General features: G+C 42.0%; 2 protein-coding genes across 2 annotated transcripts; both read left to right on the top strand.

Moving 5' to 3' along the window:
* Positions 1 to 826: 826 nt before the first annotated feature.
* tmem63a (transmembrane protein 63A) lies at positions 827 to 11,179 on the top strand. The gene is made up of 23 exons (XM_084030006.1): positions 827 to 947; positions 2,767 to 2,962; positions 3,193 to 3,272; positions 3,360 to 3,438; positions 3,532 to 3,569; positions 3,645 to 3,787; positions 3,919 to 3,970; positions 4,062 to 4,170; positions 4,634 to 4,704; positions 4,826 to 4,906; positions 5,090 to 5,207; positions 5,356 to 5,489; positions 6,484 to 6,627; positions 6,902 to 7,055; positions 7,154 to 7,260; positions 7,481 to 7,567; positions 7,789 to 7,854; positions 8,078 to 8,240; positions 8,351 to 8,456; positions 8,562 to 8,729; positions 8,915 to 9,030; positions 9,117 to 9,167; positions 9,640 to 11,179. The coding sequence occupies exons 2-23, from the start codon at positions 2,792 to 2,794 to the stop codon at positions 9,781 to 9,783; spliced, it is 2,382 nt and encodes a 793-aa protein (XP_083886132.1). The 5' UTR covers positions 827 to 947; positions 2,767 to 2,791; the 3' UTR covers positions 9,784 to 11,179.
* Positions 11,180 to 16,630: 5,451 nt separating this feature from the next.
* On the top strand, positions 16,631 to 20,102 carry rsph9 (radial spoke head component 9). The gene is made up of 5 exons (XM_084030008.1): positions 16,631 to 16,983; positions 17,060 to 17,237; positions 17,521 to 17,650; positions 17,898 to 18,044; positions 19,840 to 20,102. Exons 1-5 carry the CDS (start codon positions 16,757 to 16,759, stop codon positions 19,998 to 20,000), a joined length of 843 nt encoding a protein of 280 aa, XP_083886134.1. The 5' UTR covers positions 16,631 to 16,756; the 3' UTR covers positions 20,001 to 20,102.
* Positions 20,103 to 20,104: the final 2 nt, after the last annotated feature.

Below are 20,104 nucleotides of genomic sequence, written 5' to 3' on the forward strand. Positions count from 1 at the left end.
ATCATACAGGATTTTAGTGGGATCAACTTATCTTCATTTCATGTTAGACCACTTTAGAACCGATGAGTTGGTCTGAATAAACGTGGAAATAATGAGTTGAATTAATGCCGAGAGTTCACTCAACTCAGTCAATTAAGTTCGAAAAATACACGTTCAGTGCCTTAAAAGACTTCCCAGCATGCATTGTTGGAGGGTTAAAACTCTCTAGAAACACTTCTTGGTTTTGTAGCTTGAATAAAACATTTATTGAGAATGTCTGTGTGTCTTTAATATATGTTTCTATACTATTTATTTTCATAATAATATAAACAAGATCTGTAGTGAAATCTAAGTACCTTTGAGTATCTCTAAATGTACTTTATAAAGAAAATGTATAATAATAAACAAATATAACAATACTTATTATTTTAATAGTAGTAGGCTAATAATAAAGTAGGTTGCATTGTTATATATCGACTACTTTACAGTACATTAAGTCGTTAAACTGTTTCTTAGTCAGGTATACCATAATAATAGTTTTACTTGAGATCAATTTAAGTTGCCTGCATTTGGCTTTTGTACTTTTAAGAAGTAAAGTTATGAATCCAAGAATCGTAATAGTGTGCTATTGTGTTTTTGTACTTTTAAAATGTCTAAATACTTCATTCATGAAATAAAACAGTTGTCATGTTTTACTCCATGTTTGTTCTATTCCCCTCAGTGGAAACTCTCATGTGCTAACTTGAAGAAGAAGCATGCAGGAGAGGGAGGTCCTTGTGCAGGTTTCCTCCGCAGGAGCTCGCGGACGGATTATGAACCTCGCGCACGAGCTGCTACTTCTACTGCGCAGACGCGGAAAAGGGGGGAAGGAAGCAGCGAACGCTGAGCTCTTTACTTTATTTGGAGTATTTACACTAGTAAGAAGTTTCTTTCTCGTCGGGATAAAAGAGAAACACAAACACACACAGGTAGGAAAGTCCACACTTCGCATGCGCACGTAGGTATGGAGAAAACGCGATTTGTGCCATTTTCAGAAGAGTAAACAAAAGTTATGTTGACATATCCTGTTGGAAACTTTTGCTCACCTCTTTTAGCATTAGCATACTTTTCGTGTAACTGCTGCGTTGCACTGTGACGTATAACCGCTGCTTTCAAAACCCGGTAAACCAGCTCGTGGTCGTGGCTGTCAAAAAGCAAACAGCTGTTCGGACAAACAGATGTGTCACTGTGTTCACAGAGATTATTAGATGACTCAGCCAAAGAGCACCTAGATGATATTAGGTGTCTGTTTAGTTGTTTTTTCTTCTTTTAAGCGGCATTATAACTTTCTAATTGCGCGCGCGTGACCTTAGCAGCGTGCTGCGTCTATTTCGAGGGGAGGTGGGGCGCGAGCGGCTTCTTATAACAACGTAACGAGCCGGGTTTGACACGGACTCGCGCACAAGTGAAAGCACATAGTTGTCGTTTTCTGCTTCCGGCCATGTCATGGCTCAGCATGACGAGAAAAATAAAATGTTAAAACCACAGTAGTAATTAGGATGATACATACGTCGCTCAGACAATACCCGAGGGGTCTTGAACTAACCAGGCAGTGATGTAATGCACAGATGTAAATATTGTACTTTTGACTGCTCAACGTTTAGTGGAAATCAGATTAAACAGAGAAAAACAAGTGGTAAGTTTGTAAAATTAAAATGCATTTAATAGAATAAACTACCCAGTAACTGGTAAAGTAGTTATTACTACTCACAGTAATGCATGTGTAATAATACCGTAAGGAATACCATATATGATAAAATAACACCAGAGAGAGGGGGCCAGTCTGCTGTATAATAATGAAAAATATAAATAACATGTCATTTCCTATTTAAGAGTGGATTCATACACTGTCATTCTCACAGTTCCTCCTATAGCTCGTCAGAAGTACGGCCATCGCTGATTCATGCATCATATTGTCAAATCATTGTCTGATTTAATCTTTAACAAAAATAACGGTCGTATGTTGGTGCTCCTGTTGTACATTATTGCTCACCCCTGATGGGCGTAGAGTTGAAACGAGTAGCCGATTACATTTTTTTTTTAATATTTGCTGATTGCAGCTTCTTACATGTAGAGAATTTGCAGCATTTCTCAGTTTTATATCACTGTAGAGTCAATAACTTCATTGATTGAAGAACCTGGGCTCTGGTGAACTATACGACGGGCACTTTTCACTATTTTCTGACATTTTTACAGGCTTCATCATCAATAAATTAATCAATAATTAATGAAAATTGAGTCATTTATCATTAATTAAGGTCTAAAGTGTTGCAGGTTGCAATTCCCACACTACACCTCAAGGTCGAAGGTTAACTAGTGAAATCATTGTACATGCTGAACATGGTTTTTAAAAATGATCTAGCTTCTCAATATTATATGCTCTTTTTGATGCTTAAAATGTATTGCCTACAATTTTGATAATGGATTAGCCGTTTGTTGAGCAAAATTGTCAAATTTTAGCTTTCTCCAGCTTCTTAAAAGGATGTTCTTTTCTTATTAAATCATTTTGTTCATGGTTTTGTACTGTTGCTTGGACAAAACAAGGAATGTTAAGACGTCAGATGGGCTCTTGGAAAACTGCAACCTACATTTCTCTGTATTTTCAGACATTTTGTCAACAACAATTAACAAAAAAAAAAAATGAAAAGAATTGGCACCTGCAGCCCTAATATATTTCTTATCACTGTGGAAGCAGCTTTGGCTCTAAGACATTGTTTTTTTAATATGTACTACTATCACTCTCTGCAGACAAACTGCTGGTTCCACTCCACTGATGTCTTCCTTCTGGGAGCAGCAGTGGCCCCTGCTGGCCTCAAATGGTACCACGCCCAGCGGCTTTCCAGACAACAGTAGCTGCTTCAGCGCCACGCAGAGCACCGTACTCAAAGGAGTCGGCTTCGGAGGAATCCCGATAGTGCTACTGCTCGATTTCTCCGTCTTTTTGGTACGTACTTTCACTGTGATGTGGTCCAGTGAGAGAAGACTGGAAATCTTTCCCTTTTGTCCCTTTAGGCAAAACACAATCCCTGCCAAAACGCTTTATTCTCTAAATAGTGAGATTTTTTCCCATTAAGCCACATTAATCAATGCACCCAATGATACATGCCTGAGGCATCAGTGTGTTTTACTCTGTGTCATAAAGCTGATTGGTTCTACGTCTGATGCCACCTACAGGTGCTGCTCATCGTCTTCTCTATTATCAGGAGGAAATTCTGGGACTATGGCCGTCTGGCGTTGGTCGCAGACAACGAAGGGTGAGCTCATGATCTCGCACACTTCAAATGTACAGATTTCAAAACGTGAAACACTATTCATTTTAAAACTTTTTTTTTTGTAATCAGGTTCACTGAGTCAACACGCCGTCGCTACGGACGCATGTCATCCATAGTGTCCAGCGTGGATGACCTCGAGTATGAACTGGTATGATATTAGACGAGTCTTGAGCCAATCTAATTATATTTTATATGTCTTTATTGTGTGTTAATGTAGTCAAAATATCTCTTGTCTGTTTAGGGATGCTGCTCATGGCTGCCTTACATCATCAGAATGGGGTGAGCGTCGTTACTATATCATCACGCCGTGTATACAAGGAACGTGTCTAATCACAGCGTGCGCGTGCGTTTCAGTGAGGAAAAAATGAAAGCCAGATGTGGCATGGATGCCGTTCACTACCTGTCCTTCCAGCGTCACCTGATCGCCCTGCTCATCATCATCACGGTCGGCTCCCTCGGAGTCATACTGCCCGTCAACATGACTGGAGACCTGCTGGGTGCGTTTTTGGCCCGATTCGCTGTCTGTTGGTTAAAATGACAGTTAGTTTACACATTTTCAAGGCTTTCCTCTTTTCATATCCTCGTATTTCTACTTTTCTTTTAAACAAATGCCGTTTCTCTCTTATAGGTAATAATCCACAGAGTTTTGGAAGGACAACGGTTGGGAATCTACAAAAGGGGTAACTTACAGTTTGAATATATAAACAGAAAGTTCATTGGAATACTGTTTTGTCATAACAAAATGCTTCTTGCTGTCGTTTCTGCTCCTAGAAACAACCTGTTATGGCTTCATACGGTGTTTGCGGTTCTGTACCTGACCCTGACGGTTATTCTGCTGCGGCGTCACACATCGCAAATAAAAGGCATGCGCCAAGAGACGGTGAGTCTCTGACTACAAGACTACAAGGCAGTTGGTCTTGTAGTTTTTAACATCTTCCACAATATATATATATTTCAACTGCTTTTATATTTCAACTCAATTTCCATTCATATTACATTGGATTGCACATTAATGTGAATCGATGTGAAGCTGGAGTTTCAGGACTTTTACACATAAATGAACCATCATGTGAAGAAGTTCACATGATGCAGATTAAGCCCAATCGCCCGCCAGGAAAATCCCTCTGTTTTTCCCATTTCGTATTTTTTTATTCCGTTTTTATCTGGAGCTTCCCTCCAGAAACGTAGCCTCCGCCATTCTCCTAGCTGCCGCCCCCGTTGGTCTCTCCCATTACTCTCACTGCCCAAAGGGGGGGGGGGGGGGACCAAAGTCCTGCACTCCAGCTTTAAGTCGATGCCGAGCGGCCCTCACCTGACTGATCTGTCACTCTGTCCGTCTGTAGGCCAGAAACACTTTGTTTGTGTGTTCAGTCCCTAAAACAGCAACAGAGGAAGCTGTGAGGACCCATTTCACGTGAGCAACCCCGAATCGCAAAAATTCTGTATTTTGTTAAATCAAATTTTTGATGTTCAATTTTACCACTACATGGTAGCCACCTGCTCCATTCCTCAATGTCAGCACTGTTTTTGTACAGAGAGGCGTATCCTTCCTGTCGAGTGTGTGCTGTGACCTTGGGCTACGACGTGGCCAAGCTCATGCATCTTGATAAGGAAAGGTAAGAAGTACAATGCAAGGTGATAAACTCAGCCGCTCACGTGAGCTTTTGAGCATCTTATAACTCATTACTTTAGTTTTACGCTCCACAAAGGTCTTACTCTTCAATATTTAAATGGTTAGATGTAGCGGGATATTTACCCAGTTAAACCAACCATCTGTTTGTTCGTTTTCTTCACCCTAGGGTGCGAGCAGGAAAAAACCTGCGCTACTACGAGCGTGTCCTGGAGAAAACAGGGAAAAGTGACTTGATTAACCCTCGTTTGTGTGGTGAACTCTGTTGCTGCGCCAAATCTGAGAGGGTGAGACGGAGTGGATACTAATTTTTATCTTTTCTGCTACAATTAAGAAAAGAAAATCGAAATCTTGTTATAAAATACATAGTATTGCTTTAATTTACAGTATGTGAAGCAAGCGTGTGAGCTATCTAATCTGTGTGTGTCGCTTCAGGTTGATGCCATACGGTACTACAGTACTAAAGAAAAAGACCTGCTGGAAGAGGTGAGGAAGCAGGCAGAACTGGTGCCGCAGCGCCCCCTAGGGATGGCTTTTGTCACCTTGCAGAACGAGGCGATGGCCCAGTTGTGAGTATCAACCTCTGCCGTTACTTGCGTTTGTATTTTTGCTGTACAGGCGAAGGAAATAACAGGAAGTAGTTCTAGCATTAGTAGTTTTAGTTGATCCAGCTTCATTTGTTCAGCCATTTATTTCCATTTTTCAACGTGTGTTCGTCAGTGACAGTTACAAAACCATCATAACAAGAGATGATTAGCTGGCTTATAGCATGTGCCAGTGTTTTCCTGCTGTGATTAGCTGTCCGACAGTATAGAAGCAGCAGCATTATGCCGGCTGTTCTGCTTTCTGCTGGCCTGCCTGGGGAATAGGTCGTCGGTCAAGTAATACAGTAGCTGCTAGACTCGTAGGCCCGCCGGTCACGACTCCGACTAATTGAGTGCGTCAGGTCTTGACCTTCCACGGAGCCCAGAATGGTACGACTACACGACTGCCTTCTGACCTCCTGCTGCGGATTGTTAGTAACTCCTCGTGTTCCTACATCAGGGACACAGTGCTCAGCATCTAAATCATACAAATACACACACACATACCTCAGTTAAGTAGAGTAACGACATGCTCTCAGGCTACTGATTGACTGTTCTGCCTGTGACCTGGAGCATGTACATCCTGACCTCTGATTAGGTATGCTTGTGTATACTTTTATGATTTGGCGCCGACTGGAGCTCAGTGCAGAGTTCCCTTATTGGTCACCACCTATTTATGTACATTCAGGCAGATAAAATGCTCCTTGAAATGCGGTAACCTTCACTCGATTCTCCTTGAATTCAAGCTTTCGATTAAACCTCCAGATATGAGAGTCTCTCATTGCTTCTTCAGTTTCCAGATAATCTCCTCTCAAGACTTAAATCACACCGTGCTCGTTTCCTTATCGGGGCAGCGATCTCTCGGGTATATTGTCGCCGCGTGACTCTCTATTGGAAGCAGGCCTTTTGGGCGGCTGCCATCGCGGATGGCTGGTTAATGTGTATCGCTAACAGCTTCCCCCGTTTTTACTCACTTCAGCATTCTGAAAGACTTCAATGCGCTCGAGTGTGGTGGCACATACTGCTGCTGTGGGAGGAGGCGCCAACCTTCGTCCAACAGTGGGCCTCTGAAAGTGGACAAGTGGAGCGTCAACTCGGCGCCCCATCCCAAAAACGTGTATTGGTAAGGTCTGAAACACCAACTCTCCACAAAGTGCACGCCTCATGCAGATCATATGTCTTGGCTCTTCATGGGGCTGAGCAATAATTCAATATTATCATTGGGATGGCCAAAAGAATGATTCCAATTACATGAGATTTTTCTTGCAATATGTTGATATTGGTTGCGTGAAAATATTCGTCATAATATTGTGAATATTGACTCCAACCAGAAGCTACGGGAATATGTTTTCTGTTGTTTTTCTGTTCATGTTTCCCCGTCGTCCTCTTTCCTACAGGGACAATCTGTCACTGCGAGGTTTCCCCTGGTACATGCGCTACTTGATGCTCAACTTCTTCCTGTTCTTCCTGCTCACCTTCCTCACGACTCCCACCATCATTATCAACACCATGGACAAGTTCAACGTGACGATGCCCATCTATTATCTCAATGTGAGACCCCTGTGAGACACCGCCTTACAATTATTACTTTCCGAAGGTGTAAACCTACAGTTTCCTTTTGTTTTTGTTGTTGTTTTTTTTTACCCCAGAGTCCGATCATCAGTCAGTTCTTCCCCACTCTCCTGCTGTGGTCCTTCTCTGCGTTGCTGCCTACCATAGTTTACTATTCTACAATAGGAGAAGCACACTGGAGCCGGTATTACACACACACACACACACACACACACACACACACACACACACACACACACACACACACACACACACACACACACACACACACACACACACACACACACACACACACACACACACACACACACACACACACACACACACACACACACACACACACTGATCTCGCAGTAATTGATTTCGGTTCGTAGTGTTTTGATCTGGTGCCATCTGTGTCTCAGGTCCAGTGAGCAGCTGAGCATGATGCGTAAACTCTACTTCTTCTTGCTCTTCATGGTGCTAATTCTCCCCTCGCTAGGACTCACCAGGTAATTTACATCACCGTCTCAAAAAGTAACAGCTTGCCATTTTTTTTAGAAGGATTGTTTCTTGAATGTATTTGTAGTTTACTGTAGCAATCAGTGTATTTCATATATAGTGACACATGAACTGTAAGAACTGACATACTTCACTATCTATGTAAATGATATGTATGTCATGAAATTAATTCAGGGACCTTGATGAACATTTTCCTATGTTTTTTTTAAAGTCTTGCAGTGTTTTTCCGCTGGCTGTTTGATACAGAGTTTCTTGCAGCTGGGAAACTGAGGTTTGAGTAAGTAATCCTTTTCATTTTTAATTAAACAAAAATACAAAATTATTCATTTGATTGATGGATTTTAACGCTGTTGTTCTCACATTGATAATAATGAGTAAAATCTGTTCGATCTCAAGTCGCATCATACAGGTTCAACTGTCTGATTTGAGTTACCATGTGTGACCCAATATTCTGTATTCCTCATCTTCTCTTTGATCTCTTTGTTTTTCCATTGCACCAGGTGTGTGTTCTTACCTGACCAAGGGGCCTTTTTTGTCAACTATGTGATCACAGCGGCGCTGGTGGGCTCTGGGATGGACTTGCTGCGGTTGCCAGGGTTACTGCTTTACACCATTCGTATGACATTCGCCCGCTCTGCTGCTGAAAGGAAATATGTCAAGCAGGTCGGTAAAGGCATTGTCCATTAAAGGAACGCTACACCTGAAAGTTGTTGGTGTATTTGATTGTATATTAAAGTCAATATTTACCTTTTTTTTTTTTACTTCCTTTACAGAACCAGGCCTATGAGTTTGAATATGGAGCCATGTATGGCTGGTCCCTGTGTGTGTTCACTGTCATTATGGCTTACAGCATCATATGTCCTATTATTGTCCCTTTTGGTGAGTAGTTGTCAGCTGACATTCTCTCTGCTTTGTCCCTTACAACACATTTCCAGTCACCTGGTTTAATAATGGCTGTGTCACGTGTGTGTCCGACTCCACCAGGTCTCCTCTACATGATGCTGAAGCACCTGGTGGACAAACACAATATATACTTTGCCTACCTGCCTGCTCGCCTGGACAGCCAGGTCCACCTGGGAGCTGTCAATCAAGCGCTGGCGGCGCCCATCATCTGCCTGATATGGCTGTACTTCTTTTCCGTCCTCAGAGCAGGTTGGAAACGAGCAAAAGACACCTGCAGAAAGATAAAAATCAGTGAAAATGGCCTGATACTGATGTTAAAAACCTGTTTAGAGGACACTTAAAATAAAAGCTTTAGGTTAAGGCTTTAAGACTGAATGTATTAGGCACTCTTTTTTATATTTTCTTTGTGTGTGTGTTCATGTGTGGCGTTTCAGGTTTCTGGACCGCCACATCTCTGTTCACCCTGGTGGTCCTGTGCATCACCGTCTTCATCTGCGTCAGCTACACCTGCTTCGGACATTTCAAATACCTCAGTCCACACAACTACGAGGTGAGCGCTCAGTTCCGTGTGCGTACGTCGTCGCTGCCTCGTCCCCGTCCTTCACGCTGATTCATGTTGATTGTGTCCTTCTGCAGGTGAATCAGGAGGACGAGAACACAGTGGTGGAAGTGGAAGGAAACGCCACGGTACTGCACTCACTCAATAACAAAGTCCACAGCGGGGGAATAAAAGAGCAGATGTATATTTAGGCCAGGCCCGATCACAAGTTAACTCACCTTTGCTGTAAATTCTATAACCCTATTTGTCACTCTTCTGGTTTGTTATTTATTAACAAAGTAAAATACCGGAGCTTTTGTGGTCAATGTTTCATCAATATGCTAAAGACCTGATTGTTCAAGCTGTTCTGTGAACTTTGCTCTTTACCAGTTGTTCTCAAAGCATGTCCTGGTTAACCTCATAAATCTTCAGGACTTTCCCTTCCCTCCAACATTCTTCTGCATCAAAACCATATTTTGGCAACAACATGGGGTATTGCATTATAGACATGGGGTGGATCAGGGTGGATTAAAGAATATGCAAATGGAATATTGAGAAACCTCTTTAAGAGCCCTTTTTGTTTGATTCCAGAACTCATCTCATGTTTCCTATAATTCACAGGTCTACCTTCCCAGAGTGCTTAATCCCAAATCAGCCACCAGCGCACAACAGGGGTCGAAGGTCCAGCAGTCGTACGGCTCGACGGAGGGCAGCCCGGACCACAGCTCCGGCATGTTGACAGACAGCAGCATGTCAAATGACTGAATCTGCGTATTTCAAGAGTCGGAACGCTTTGGAGCCGGGACGCTCGCGACTCCGGACCGTAAATCTGCTTCATTCACTAACGAGCGTTAAGAACCACTCGTACGGACAGAGTTGTTCTCAAGTGGCTTGTACGAGTGATTTAGGAGAACTTGCCGCCAATTTTTCTCGTGTTAAATTATTCCTTGGGTACGAACAAAATTTACGAGTGATCCAGACTTGTATAAGAGTCATTAACAGATTGTATATTTCATAACTTTGTTCTTGAAAACTCAATATAAATTTCACGTCATAATTAGGTTAAAATGATTTGACACTGCAATTCAAATTATAGGCTAATATGATTCTAAATGTATTGATATGGCCTAATATCACTATTAATTTAAATTGACTATTCATGCTATTGTATAAAACTACAATATTCATATGACACCCCCCCCCCCCCCCCCCATGACCCTAAGGGTGACTCAGCATTAACAGCACTCGTTATTTCCCCCCATTCCTTGGCTTAATCAGGTAATTTTGCTATTGTTAAGACGTTCTCTACAGCACATTTGGGGCAGTACTCGTCGCCTTGGATGGTCTTATTGGGACGTTAACTATGCTGATTGTCAATTCAGAAGTTAGGAAAGTTTACTGATTCTGATGTGGCACACTCGTACAAACCCACGTCTTGGGGGGGAAAAAAACGTAAGAGAAAATTAAGATAAGAATTTCAAAATGTTCTTTCATTCAAGGAATATTTTGCCGTTTGAAACAAGCCATGACGTTGAATCCATTTATGTGCTGAAGCCAACAATGCAAGTAAGACCAGAACCAGACAATCAAGCCAGCAACACTGATGCCAAAGAGATGGACGTGAAGAGCCTAATGTTTGTTACTTGTTATCCAGATTTGTTCAGTTGAGATTTCTTCACAGAACGCGTTCTGATGCCAGAGGACAACATCTGCCAAAAGGAATAACGCATTGCCTAATGTTCATAATGCACTTTCTGCAAGAGGCCTGTATTGTGTCGACTGTTACGATTCGTAGTCAAGCTGGGTATTTGTATCAGTATTTGCAGGAGTTTTGCAACCAAAACTTTTTGTTTACAATCTGCATAAGAAAATGGTTATAGCTATTATTTTGTAATATTGTTAAATACAAGTCAATCATACTGTTCCATTAATGAAGGTACGGTTCATATAGGTCAACGTTTATTTGTATTTACTGTACTTTGAACTTGTGTTTTTGCAGCTTTTTTAAATGCGCATTTTAACCAAATCCTAAAGACAATCTTGTAGCTCCAGTGATTGACAATGTCTTCCGATTGTTGATTAACTTTGTATGTGGTGATTTTAAATGTCAGTAATATTTAACTTTTCATGCAGTTTTGAAATAAAAGCAGGGACACATTTATGGTTATGCGTCTTGCCTTTAGGGGGCACTGTTGAGCTAGAGTGGGGGCAGTGAAACTCCCTGAAATATCCATGCAGCAGTGGAAAAAGGAGAAATGCACAGTGTTGCACATTGAGGATTTCTAAGTTACTCTGACATTGGTATGAGCCAGTTTACTGGGCGACAATTCCAGTAGCTCCGCCTCCTCACCTGATCTTTCACTATTGTGTTCTTTTCCTTTTCGCTTCCCTGTCTCCTCTGGCCTTTTCCCCTTTCTCACCACGGTACCTGCCTCAGCTCAGAAAGACCTCTGTTGTCATTCTGTTAGCATTCTACGGCGATTAGCACAGTTGTTAAATATGGGTAATGAAGTGCTAAGCTATCAACCTTTATAGGTTATTAGCTGGGGTGAAAAGGAGGGTTTGGACTAGCGGACGAGGATCAGTGGACCCTGATGGACCCTGATGGAGTCTGGCAGCGCTTCTTGAAATGTACGATAAATTAACAGCAAATCTTGGCTCAAGTATCTGAATGACACTTTTTTTCTGAGGTATGATAATTTGCCTTATGCTGTAAGTATGCACACTTAGACACTTACATCAACATACTTAAGTCACTGTTTACTGAAGACATTCAGGACACTTTAGCAGCTCCTCAGAACGACATAGTTCGCTACTAGTCGCACACACACACCAAGAGACATGGAAAAACACTTATTTTTAACTTTTCTTTCATAGTGATATCAATTTCGTAAGATCCGAGCGCACAAAGGTTATTGACTGCTCGCTACGCCTAATGTCGGCCAAAGATTAAGTATTACAAAACAATCTCTTAACTTACTCAAGTATTTCATTGTGTGCGTTTGTGTGCGAGCGTGATTAAGCAATAAAAACACATGCTCTCAGTGCTAAACATTCTCCAGCATGCTGAAAGTAATAAGAAAACCCAGAATATAGCCTGGTTTTGGATGAAAATGTAATAATCACACTCTCACACACACATATATGCACCACATGACCCCCATGCAATGAGACTTGGAGGCAGATCTGAACAGACATACCTCAACAAGGTCACATGAGAGAGCTGGGTCAGGATGCGGGGCACTAATAACTTGCAGATATCCTTACGCCGCTCCGCTCCTGGGATGAGCTGGGAAAAGATGTGAGAGTTTGATATGAGATACCTGACATATCGTCCGTGCGTCGGGTGCATGAAATGTGTGTTTAATGCACTTGCTGTTACAGTAGACTGTCTCCTGCCGGCTCGGTTGAAGAGGAGCGACGTGAAGGAGCCTGGGAAGCTGTGACTCCGATGTTAAACACACCACAAATTCACCTGGTCTGACGTTTTTTTTTTTTTTATATAAATCTCATGTTGTAACAGCTCGGCCAGATGTTCCCACAGACATAATGCTAGACTCGAACACTAACTAACTAACTCCTCTTGCTCGGAAACTTAAAGGGACACTCCAGTTAGATAAAAGAAATGGTCAAACATTAAAGCACCAGAGGCTGAGTCATCCTGACCTTCAGTGACCCAAATACATTTCTCATATTGTTGGGCTCTTTTTGTAAATGCCCAAAATCCTTCAAACAACTTCAGACTTTCAGTTAAAAAACAGGAGTCTCGGGACTAATTTGGGATGACCCAGACACTTTTCATACTTTCCAAGATTTTTCCTGGAAAACAACTCTGTAAGTTGGTTCAAATTATAGGGAGGGCGAGGAGGAATGTCTTCAAAACGAAAACAGCCAATTTAAACCCAAGTAAATATACTTATTAATTAAGATGGGAAACTATGTTGAACTTGCCAGCACACAAATGTTACAGTTCTGCATTTGCATAAACGTGACTTTTACACTAGAAATTCATTTGAATCAGCTCATGAGAAAAAAACTGAACACGGCAAAACTCCAGTTAGTCTCTAATTATCATCCAATGACATAATGCTTCGGAGGAAATTCCTCGGAAATTATTAGAACATATACAGACCAGAATATTTGGAAATTAGAGGCCTGTGAAATGTGTTTTAAAGGAATATTGCTATTTGCTTTGCTGCGGGCCATGAGGTGCCTTGCCACACGGCAACAGCAAGCAGATTTTTGTACCGATTAAATAGACACGATGTAAGCTTTGGATAGCTTCTGCCAACACAGACATATCTACGACAATTGATCTCTATAAAGTACTATTAGAACTGGAAAGTGTGGAAACTTGATTTAAAAAAAATAAACAAGTGAGGAGAGAATTAAGTGTATAATATGCTTTGAGAACAGATTAAAGCGGCTGATGATAATAATTATTGGTCTTGAGCACCAGTAATTTAGCCTGCGAGGTATTACCAGTTTACACAACGCGCCCTTCTCTGGATCAAAATATTTATCCCGTGTTAATCCAAAACCTGTGTTTGTATGTAGGTGTGCAACCCACTGAACTCGGTGGCCTCGCTGCATTCTTGGTATTGTTTCCGTCTGTGCTTTTGTGAACCACAGACACTATTATTTAGTCACTTCACTCCCTCTCACTATTCACTTAATTCTGCACTCCCAGGCCACTGAACTTAAGAAAGAGCTCCTGTGTTTGTGTGTGTGTGTGTGTGTGTGTGTGTGTGTGTGTGTGTGTGTGTGTGCATGCATGTGTGGGTATCAAATAGGAATTAAACCCATTTAGAGTTCTGAGGTTTTGGGGTCAGGTTTCCTTCATGTCACCACCAAGATCGATGGATGTGACCTCTGACTGCCCCAATTTGTATATAAACATAGCGCCGGCCAATCACGGCATCGCGTGGGACGGTGCCAGCCAATGGGAGCGTCTGGCAGCATCGTGCTCTGTGGCACTCCCATCTTTTGTCCGTCAGGATTAGTGCCGTGGCAACGCCGGTCGCTTGGGAGGTGAGGTTCCCAGAGCAGCGGGACCAGGGGAGAAACAGGCCGCTGCACTCCAAGTATTACTTCCTTCCCGGCCAATTGGGGAACAGAACGGGAGTGGCGTGTCTGTGGCCGTCACTCTGTGGCTTCCAGCTCCAAAAACTTCCACCCAGACTGCCAACTCTAATGAGGTGACATCCTGAGCCACAAGCTCAAAGTGTGTTTGTCTGTGTGAGCGAGTGGATGGGTCGGTGAGGGGGCTGTCCTTGTGTGTGTTCTCGTCTTGTGTGGGGTGCTCTGTAAGAAGTCACCCCACTCTCCCTCCCTTTTCTTTTTTTTTTTTCTGTTGGTGGACTACATTAGCCAGAAGGGCAGCAGGCCAGACAGCTGAAATCACCGCTGCTGATGAAGCATGTGACTCCAGACCGAGGTCCTTTTGTTTGGACAATTACAGCCAACACACGGAGCCCTGGAAATGCAGTGTGGCATGGGAATAGGCCAGCATTGGGAATGAATGGACATTATTTAAAAAAAACCCTGCTTGTGTTCTTGAGGGAAACTACCTAAAATGGGTTTCTTGAAGTACCAATCATGATTTTCAGAAAATCTCATTTTTAATCACTAATTACGGTTGGTATTTTATTGTGTTTGTAATATGCATGCAATGCACTCTTTAGACAGTAGCTTTTAGTGTGAGCGGCCGAGACTGCCATTCCTATGCTGCTTTCACACGCCCATGGGATTCACAACAAACAATGCACGCTTCACATTGAATCGGCTGGTTATGCAGCAGCATGTGTATGTTGGACTTGCAAATAGATCGGATACAGGTGAGTGACTGATATCTGTGGGATAAAATTACAAATAGTAGCACCGGATTCCTGTGAATCACCTGTGCACGCGAAGACCATCTGAATAACGAACAATAAAAACTACTTTAAAGAGAGGTAATTACAAATTTCATTGCAGAACATGCAGGACATTGCAGGACATGAGGGTAAGAAAGAAGCTATGATCACTAAAACTCATCCAGCATGCTAACACTGCATCTAAATGAAGTTAGAAACACAGAAACAAACGAATAGAGTAGAAGCCGAGATTGTAAAGCAAGGTGAGGGATCAAAATAGGATCACCAACAAGAGAAGAACAAACCTGGCAGACTGTCCGAAACCATTTGTTGGACAGTAGCCAATCATGTTTTTCTAAGTGCACAGTAACTTAAGCCAGATTCACACTGCGGATCCTGGCTGAGGCTGCTGGATCCGGGCCAGGATAAACCAAACAACCCATGTTCATTTAGTGTCTTTTAAACAGGATTTGCTCCATATGCTGCTCAGAGGAAACCAGGGATTACAGAACTGCTCGGTCTCCATGTGTATGTGTGTATATATATATATATATATATATATATATATATATAATAATATATATAAAACTCTTTGGTCAAATACTGCAAGACTGACTCCGTCTGAAAGGCATAATCAAGGATCTACAATATCTCATCTCTAACTGCAACAGGTATCTGCTCCCTCAGGTGAACATCAACATGCTCTCATGCCGTTTCTATTCCCATATATGCAGACAAAAGCTCACAATGATTGTGTGTACTTAAGAAACACCCTGTGATGAGTTCCGAACACTATTTTAATCCGAATCTCATGTGCAACACATTAGAGGGATGTAAGCACACATCCTGCCAGCTGTGCAAAAAAAAAAAAAGATTCTGTCTTCCAGACATTTCTAGTCAACGCTGCAAGACTCTGACTCCGCAAACAAAGCCCGCAATCAACGCAAGAGCCTAAAATATGACTTTCAGAGCAAAGTCATAAGTAATAAAAATAAGAATTGGGGAAAGAGACATGTGACATACTATACTGCATTGTTTATTGAGTGTGAATCATGTGTTTAATATGTGTTTTTCATGGCAGAGATTTGTAGGACATGAATTGTGGCTGCATCCCATTAACGTGTCCCAAGGGACACAACATTGAGTTACCCGAGAAGAAATAAGGAAATATAAATATTTATTTAATAAATAACTGTTAATTAAACTTTATTGAGTAAATTACATTTTATTGAGTAGGTGAGGAATAAATCTCCTATATAATAGCTCCTAATGGATGAGTTTATAGATGCATTTATCAGTGATTTTTTAGCTCTGGGACACTGAGATTTTAGTTATCATAATAGTGAGAAACATGTTTTACTTTACTGACTGTTCTGCCTAAAATGACTCATGTGTGTATGTGTTTGTAACTACCATGTGTGTATGTGTTTGTAACTACCCACCTCCTTTTCCCTGAGGACTGCTTCATCTTGCTCTCTTGAGTAGATGGGCCAATGACGTCAGACCGGACCAGACTCGCGCGTGGTCTGTTTGTATAAACTCTGCTACAAGCGAACACACCCCAAATTACAGGTCAACCATTTTTCTTTTCTTTTCTTGTTTAACCGTTATGTTGACTCACTTTTTTTTGTTTAAAGATGGGTATTTGCAAAAGGAAAGGGAGAAAAAAAAGAAAGAAAGAACAACGCGTTGCTATGACAACCAGCGCGACAAGACAGACCGGTTGTTATTAGCAACCAAACTAGCATTCGGAGCTGGAGGCGTTTGGTTAGCTGTCGTCTTAGCTAGCTAGCTAGCAGGTAGACTAGAACACAGCTCGGTAACTGATACCACCGCTAGAAAGTAGTAAATAGTATAGTAAAGTATTATTTATTAACAACACAATGGACTCGAACTCGCTGTACTACTCCCTGGAGCTCGTTGCCGGTAACGGCTGTACTCTGAGCGTCGAGCAAAGAGCCGCTCTGCACACGTCCCTGGTGATCCTGAAGAAAAACTACAAGTTCCGCCGAGTGTTGTTTTGGGGCAAAATACTGGGTTTGAAGAAGGATTATTTTATCGCTCAGGGGAGAGGAGAAGACGAGATGCAGGACAAAAAGAATCTCTACAGGTAACCTCCACCGTTACTCTGCGTCTTTGACGTTACTTTATACGTTACCTGTATCTGTGTGTGTCCTCATATCCAGCTTCAACTGCATGGACTGGTTCCTGCTCCCTCCCGCCACAGACTCCATGACCGAGGAAGTGTCCAAAGCTGCCAAGAGCCGCTTCGTGGGAGATCCCTCACATGTGTACGAGCACCGTGAGATCCACAAGGAAGGACAGAAGGGTGTCGCTGAAGAGGAGGGGGAGGGGGAGGAGGTGGTAAGCATGATCAATACTCTGTCAGTGTTCAGTATATACTGCAGCAGAGCAAGATTTAAATGATCCTGTATGGAGTTTATTTATGGTAATCCATCTACTGTTATACAAAGAACAAGAAGCACGTGTTAGCACAGCATTATTCTATATAGGCAAAATAAGGAGTGATGTGAGTCCAAAATTAAATATGAACACACAAAAGAATTTGTGTGGAAGATAATATTTTTTTTCTGGTTTACATCAATGTTTTCTGCACAGTCATGAAGTGCTTGGTTCTCTGTTTCAGGTCAAAGTCAGTGAGGAGAGCAGGCTGGCAGTGACCGTCCATCAGATCGATGAGGAAGCGTCTGTGGTACCACGCGGCGCCTTCACCAAAAGTCCCCATGGCCATGTCCAGATCAACCGCAGCTTCGGTGGTAAATATTTATCACTTATATCAGTTAGCGTCTGGCCCCATGGTGGGTGGGTGCCTGTGCGTCATTGTGGAGCGCTAATATTTGCAGCTGCGTGTGAATAACCTGGAGATGTTTTAAAGATTGTTAGAGATGTGGCTTTTAGTTTAACTGGATTGGACGCACAAGATAAATATTTTCAAAAAAAAATGTCATACATACAAGCAGACATCCTAGTTGTGGTGACGCAGTTTTGTGCCTTGTTACTCAGGTCTGTCTCACTCAGAAGCGGGGAAACTCGACAACTTCTTTCACTTCAGCAAAGCAAAGAATCTGAAGAAGAAATCCATCCTGGAAAAGGGTGATTTGAACCCAGCCATCGACTTCCTCGACGTACTGAGTGATGACATCCCTAAAGGTGGGATCACACAGTTCAGTCCATTCCACACTATAACATGCCATCCGTTGTGTCATCACACATAGATATCAAATCTTATGAAATTTGTTTACAAGCATTTTAGTACATGGACACACCCTAAGTATCACTGCGATTTAAGAAAACTACAGGTCTATAAAGCCAGTGTATAAAAAGATAATCCCATGATCTGGACCCATTGATACACAGCTATTTTCAGCACCGTTACTGAGGCCTTCCCATCATTCCCGTGAGAAGTCCTACGTTTTCTTCTCATTACCTCATCTCGCTGCCACGCTACACAACAACTAAATGAGGTGTGATCTCAGCACAGATCGTTATGGTGATTCAACCGACTGAAAGTCAAGAGGGGTTTCTTCCAAGCAAAAGCAACGCAGTCATTTCCACAGTAAAATGGTTGGTTATGCATTGTTAAACAAACTCAATAAATACAACATAAAACTTATGGTGGTCCACCTACCTGCCACGATGTGGTGGGTTTTCTGGGGGAGGTGTTGGTAGCGCTTTTGCATACAGTGGTCTGATAACCAGATGACTGTTGGATAAGATATCTGAGAATGTGGCCTCAAGTTCTTCATAGTAAAATTACAGATAATTATACCGTCATAACAAAAACAGATCAGAATAATACATGGGAAGAGGAGCATCTGAAAACAAACTGGTGTTAAATGATTACTAGGAATACACACATATGAAAGCAATCAAACTAAATCAATTCAATAATATCTCCATTTGCTAAATATTATGTAGGGGACAAGTGCTTTTCATTATTTTGTGTAGTTGAAAGCACACAATTAGTTTTCTGGTTTGTGCATTCACATACTTGTGGTAAACAGACATTTCAGCTGTTGAACAGCACTACACGTGTTGGAAAAATCAAACCCAGGAGGCAAACAACAATAAGAAAACATGATTACTGTAAAAAGGATGTGAATGTAGTTGTGTGTAGTGAGTTATGAGGTCAGCGGCTTCGCTGGATAAAAAAAGCAAAAGAAAAAAGTTTAGCGCCCATGACCAAATATGCAACAGCTGTCTGATTTATGAAGAGGGCTTCCACATGTGTATGTTTTTCTGTGTTCTTTGACTTGATGTGGATGTCAGCAGTGTCATCGCTGCAGCAGACATTACACAGCTGTCTGACTGCCACACTCGCTGTAGCCGTCTGAGCGGCAGATCGCATGCAGTCGCTGAAAAAGGACTCTGGAGGGGGGAAAAAAATAAAAAATCTCAAAAGACAGGTGCTCCCTTTCTGAGATCATAACTTAGGCTCCCCCTATTTTACCCAAGAACCCTGCAAACTGTTCCCAGCTCCTAAATTATGACTCCAGGTTTATCCTGCAACAGTAGAGTCATAACCTGAAACATGTTTTTACTTTTAGATGAATCATACTGTGCCGGATAGGTTCAAACACACACACACACAAAACGTCCAGTAATGGAATCGTCTCCCTTTTGTGTAAAAAACATCAAAGGGCTTTCATGTTTTATATTATTAAATAGATCCAGCTCTTGTTTTTAATTCCCTAGGCCATGGGTTCATGGTCACACCCAAACTAACCCAAACACAGTGAGAAACAGGTTAGACTGTAGATATCAAAAGCACAACAGGCTGATTTATTGGATTATTATCCCTTGGCTGCCTCTCGCATGTAATCTTCTTGGACTGCTTTCCAAAGATTACTGTAGCCTCTATTTAAGTTCCCCTCGACATGATTTGACAGCCTCCTGCATTTAACATTGATCATTGACAGCAAGCCTTCTTTGTTTGCGTGTGCAGGATCGTGGAGCCTTCAGTTCGAATGTGCCAGCAAAGTGTGTGTGCTTCGCAGCCTGTGGTGGCTCGGGCTGAGCTTCTACCATTTACCGATGACGCCGCAGCACGGATACATTTATTTCGGCGACGGCACCAAGAACATGGACCTTCCTTTCATGCTATAAAAAGAGACATCCTCCACTCATTTAAAAAAACTCTTCATGTGTCTCTGTTTTTCACGTCTACCTTCAAAATGTATTCTATGTAGACTTTCCAAGACGTTTTTGTT

The sequence above is a fragment of the Eutrigla gurnardus genome, assembly GCF_963514095.1.
Source record: "Eutrigla gurnardus genome assembly, chromosome: 16".
In the NCBI taxonomy this organism is placed as follows: Eukaryota; Metazoa; Chordata; class Actinopteri; order Perciformes; family Triglidae; genus Eutrigla; species Eutrigla gurnardus.

Coding starts and splice junctions, on each gene's coding strand:
- tmem63a (XM_084030006.1), top strand. CDS start 2,792: ATGTCTTCCTTCTGGGAGCAGCAGTGGCCCCTGCTGGCCTCAAATGGT. Junction 3,439..3,531: donor ATGACCTCGAGTATGAACTG/GTATGATATTAG, acceptor TTGTCTGTTTAG/GGATGCTGCTCATGGCTGCC. Junction 9,031..9,116: donor TCAGTCCACACAACTACGAG/GTGAGCGCTCAG, acceptor GTCCTTCTGCAG/GTGAATCAGGAGGACGAGAA.
- rsph9 (XM_084030008.1), top strand. CDS start 16,757: ATGGACTCGAACTCGCTGTACTACTCCCTGGAGCTCGTTGCCGGTAAC. Junction 17,651..17,897: donor GATCAACCGCAGCTTCGGTG/GTAAATATTTAT, acceptor CTTGTTACTCAG/GTCTGTCTCACTCAGAAGCG. Junction 18,045..19,839: donor GAGTGATGACATCCCTAAAG/GTGGGATCACAC, acceptor TTGCGTGTGCAG/GATCGTGGAGCCTTCAGTTC.